The 4,366-nt window shown below is 65.5% G+C and overlaps 1 protein-coding gene across 1 annotated transcript in view; it reads left to right on the top strand.

Annotated features, from left to right (window-relative positions):
• The window catches only part of DAGLA (diacylglycerol lipase alpha), a 31,073-nt gene extending 26,988 nt beyond the window's left edge, over positions 1–4,085 (top strand). The window contains exon 20 of the mRNA XM_040639201.1: positions 556–4,085. Coding sequence (XP_040495135.1) covers positions 556–1,516 — 961 coding nt within the window. The 3' untranslated portion in view covers positions 1,517–4,085. The remainder of the gene's footprint in view (positions 1–555) is intronic.
• The last annotated feature ends 281 nt before the right edge of the window (positions 4,086–4,366 follow it).

Below are 4,366 nucleotides of genomic sequence, written 5' to 3' on the forward strand. Positions count from 1 at the left end.
CCCCCCCCCCCGCCCCGCCCCTGCCACTCCCCCGTCGGTCCAGCAGAGGGGGCTCTAACCCATGGCAGAGGTGGGAGGAACCACAGTGGGAGGAAGGAAGTGGTCCCAGGAGAGGCAGCGAAGCTGGTCCTGAGGGTGCGAGAGAACCAGTGGGGGCAGCTCTGGGCAGTGCTCTCTCCCTTTCTCCCTCCCCCGTCTCCTCTCTCCCTTCCCACCATTGCCTCATGAGTGACCTGGGGCAGTCCATCTCTCTGGGTCCCAGGCTCCCGTGGGTGCCAAGTGCCCCAGCAGCGCTCCGGGCACCCTAGGGCTCCCAGCGGGGCCTTAGGCCTTCAGTGCCCCCCCCACAGCATCAGCCCTTTTGCCTTCTAGCTTGGGGTCTTGTGACTTGTTTTTTAAAAATGAGGGCCCCTGCCTCACCTTGTTGAACAACCCGCTAAATTACCTCTCCCTTCCTCCCTTCCCCAAGTTCCCTGCACCCCAGGAGCGGGAGGGACCCACCCCAGAGTCTCTGCCCCTCCTGAGTCTGGCGCCCCCCTGCCCTGCCCTCTGTAGGAGCAAGTCCCAGTCTGAGATGAGCCTGGAGGGCTTTTCGGAGGGGCGGCTGCTGTCGCCGGTGGCGGCGGCCACAGCGGCCCGCCAGGACCCCGTGGAGCTGCTGCTGCTGTCCACCCAGGAGCGGCTGGCGGCGGAGCTGCAGGCCCGGCGGGCGCCGCTGGCCACTATGGAGAGCCTGTCGGACACCGAGTCCCTGTACAGCTTCGACTCCCGGCGCTCGTCAGGCTTCCGCAGCATCCGCGGCTCGCCCAGCCTCCACGCCGTGCTGGAGCGGGACGAGGGCCACCTCTTCTACATCGACCCCGCCATTCCCGAGGAGAACCCGTCCCTGAGCTCGCGCACCGAGCTGCTGGCGGCCGACAGCCTGTCCAAGCACTCCCAGGACACGCAGCCCCTGGAGGCGGCCCTGGGCAGCGGGGGCGTCACCCCCGAGCGGCCCCCCAGTGCCACGGCCAACGAGGACGAGGAGGAGGGGGGTGGCGGCGGCGGCGGGGCGGCCCCAGGGGGAGAGCTGGCCCTGCACAACGGGCGCCTGGGGGACTCGCCCAGCCCTCAGGTGCTGGAGTTCGCCGAGTTCATCGACAGCCTCTTCAACCTCGACAGTAAGAGCAGCTCCTTCCAGGACCTCTACTGCATGGTGGTGCCCGAGAGCCCCACCAGCGACTATGCCGAGGGCCCCAAGTCCCCCAGCCAGCAAGAGATCCTGCTGCGCGCCCAGTTTGAGCCCAACCTGGTGCCCAAGCCCCCAAGGCTCTTCGCCGGCTCAGCTGACCCCTCCTCGGGGATCTCGCTCTCGCCCTCCTTCCCGCTCAGCTCCTCGGGCGAGCTCATGGACCTGACACCCACGGGTCTCGGCAGCCAGGAGTGCCTGGCAGTGGACAAGATCCGGACTTCTACCCCCACCGGCCATGGGGCCAGCCCGGCCAAGCAGGACGACCTGGTCATCTCGGCGCGCTAGCACCCCAGGAGTGGCTGCCGGCTGAGGCCCAGGCTGGAGCAGGTGGCCCCTCGGGCTCCTGGTGGCTGCCCCCAGGGCCAGGCCGCTTTGAGGAGAGGCCCCCACCGAGGGGCCAGTTCAGCCTCAGGCATGGGGCACTGCTGCTGAGCTGGGGGTCCGCAGCCCTACCTCAGCTTAGGACCACCGGGTGGCCGGGTGGCCGGGATCTAGGTCCTCTAGATGGGGGAGGGGTGTGAAGCAGGGAGGAGCCTGGGGCAGCCTGCCAGGTGGGCAGGGCAGCACTGCGCCCTCTCAGCCTGACTGTCCCCCGCAGGATGGGCAGTGGGCATGCCGACTCCCCAGCACAGCCGTCTGGCTGCTCTCCCAGGGCCGAGATGGAGAGCAGCCCTCTCCCCACATACTCACATCTGTGGTCCAGGCTGCCATCTGCCCTGGCCACCCCCCAGATCTGGTGCCTAGTGGCCAGCCCCCTGGGGTGACCCCACACCAAGGTGGCCCACAGCACTGTGTGTGTTTACAGATGCCACTGGGCTGGGCTCGGGACGTTTCCTGGGCTTCCAAGCCCCCCTCCCCAGCCGCATCATGTGTTCGGAGCAGGGAGAGGAGGGGGCCCATCTCCACAGAGCCCAAGGCAGCCACGGGCCTAGAGGGGGCCTGGACGGGCCTGGAGGAGGGTGGGGTCAAGACTACCCCTTCTCTGCTTGGTGTCCCTCATGCCGATCCCTTGGCAGTGGGTCCTGGGCACCCTGGCCTGCCGCATCTGCCTGTTTCTTCCTGGCTTGCCTTCTACCCCCAGGGATCCTGGCCACTTGAAGGGCAGAAGGCACGGATGTGACCACCCCTGGCTGCAGTCAGTGCCCTGGGAAGGAGGACCCCCAAACCCCCCTTCCTTTGAGGGCCCCACGTAACCCCTTTATATCACCTCGGTCGCACACCTGGGCAGCCTCTCGGGGGCCCTGGGATCTGAAACCAAACATGCCTCCGCTCCCCTCAGTTCCCCCTCCTCACTGGCCTGAGCGCTCTCCTGGCAGCGGGCTTCTCTTCCCTCCCACCCGCAATGTCCTGTGGGCAGGAAGTGGAACCAAGCGTGGGGTATTGGGGGACCCAGCTAAAGGGGGAGCAGGAGGGCCAGGGGCTCTGGGGCTATCCCCGTTTAGTTGGAGGCCTCCCCAGCCCACGCCGGAAGGGTTCCTTCCCTGCCGGGTGGGGGACGCAAGGGGGAGCTGGAGAGCGCCGCCCATCCCTGCAGCCGGGTGGGGAGGTTGTGCATGCTGGCCTGGGGGGGGGCGTGTGTGCATGTGCATGAGTGTGTGCCGCTCCCCAGGACAGGGCTGCGGAGGCACCCACCCCGCCCTACCTGCCCCTCCTGCTTGCTGCCCCTCCCAGCCCGCCCAGAACAGACTAGGATGGAGGCCTGCGGGAGGGGCATAGGAAGAGCTCAGTTCCAGACGTTACCATCCCCCTTGTCCTACCTGCTGTTCTGACCCCGGGGTTTGGAAAACTGGTGTGTGCCCAGGCACTGACCGCCCGCTTGTGCCTTCGTCTCCTCGGAGGCAGACTCCCCCATGCTGGCCCCCCCCCGCCACGGCCTCTCCGGGGCTCCTAGACTCCCCTGACCAAGACACCCCCCCCCCAATCTCATGATCACTGGTATCTGGGGCCTGTGTCCTGACCTCCGGCCCACACAGCTGGGACTGGGCTGGATGCTGCTCTGGGACCCCTGCCCCCCCTGACAGATGGAGACAGAGACCGGGGAGCTGGGCCTCCCTCCCTCTCTGACACCCGCTCCTCGCAAGACTCCAGGACGCCCCTGCTGAGGGGCCCACGGCTGGCAGAGCCTGGACCCAGCAGAAGCAAGATGGAATCAGTGGCTCTTAGAGTTTAAAAAAAAAACAAATCGTAAATCAGAGTAAAGTTCCAACAAGCACCTCAGCCAATTGCAGGGAAAGACTTGGTGTCTGGCCTTTTAATTCCGCCTCCGCCAGGGTGGGCCCTGGGACCTCTGAGGGGGTGTGGTACCCACCCATGCCCAGGACTGAGCCATCAGGGACAGACTCCCCACCCCCAAGGCTGCAGCCACACAGGGTTACAGACTTGGGGCTGGGGCAGGCTCGGACTCAGCCCTAGATGCCCCAGGGTCAGCCCGCCCCTTCCTGCCCCCTCCCCGCCACACCCCTGCAGGAATGGGCCTGCTGAGCATCTCTCCCTTCCTCCCCACACCACACTTGGGGGGGTCTGAGCCACCCCCCTCAGCCCAGCTAGGCTCAGACCCACCCCCACTCTATCCCCCAGACCGCAGCACAAACTCCCAGCCGTGAGCTGGCCCGTTCTCCCAGGGGCCTGGGCGACCTCCATATGCAATCGGTAGCGAGCAGCTGGGCCCCACAGACACTCAGGCACAGTCCGTGCCATTCTCCCGTGACTTTTTGTACTTCCTGTATGAAAGATCCAAACTAATATTGCTGTAAAAAGGAGAGACAAATTAATATAGCTTATTCTATAAATATATCTGTATATAAAGGTTTCTGTATATTGTATAGAGCTGTGTATAAACTGGACGTAGAACCACGCTGGCCGCCTTGAGTGACCTCTCTTCCCAGCTGGTGGGAGGGCCTGGGGGCCTGCTACTGAGGCCAGGTGTGGGAGGGGCCCTCGGAGACTGGCTGGCGCTGCTGTCGATGCCCTGGGCTAGGACCACACTCTGAGCCACAGTGAGGGATGAGAAGACCCTCAGAGCCCCACACCAATGGGGGCAGTCCCTTGTTGAGCCCTGCCCCTGTGACAGATGAACAGCAGGGGTGGGGGGGGCATCCGTGTTCATGTCCTCATCAGGGCCTTAAAAGATGGGAC

This window comes from Ursus maritimus, unplaced genomic scaffold (genome assembly GCF_017311325.1).
Source record: "Ursus maritimus isolate PB19 unplaced genomic scaffold, ASM1731132v1 scaffold_23, whole genome shotgun sequence".
NCBI lineage: Eukaryota > Metazoa > Chordata > Mammalia > Carnivora > Ursidae > Ursus > Ursus maritimus.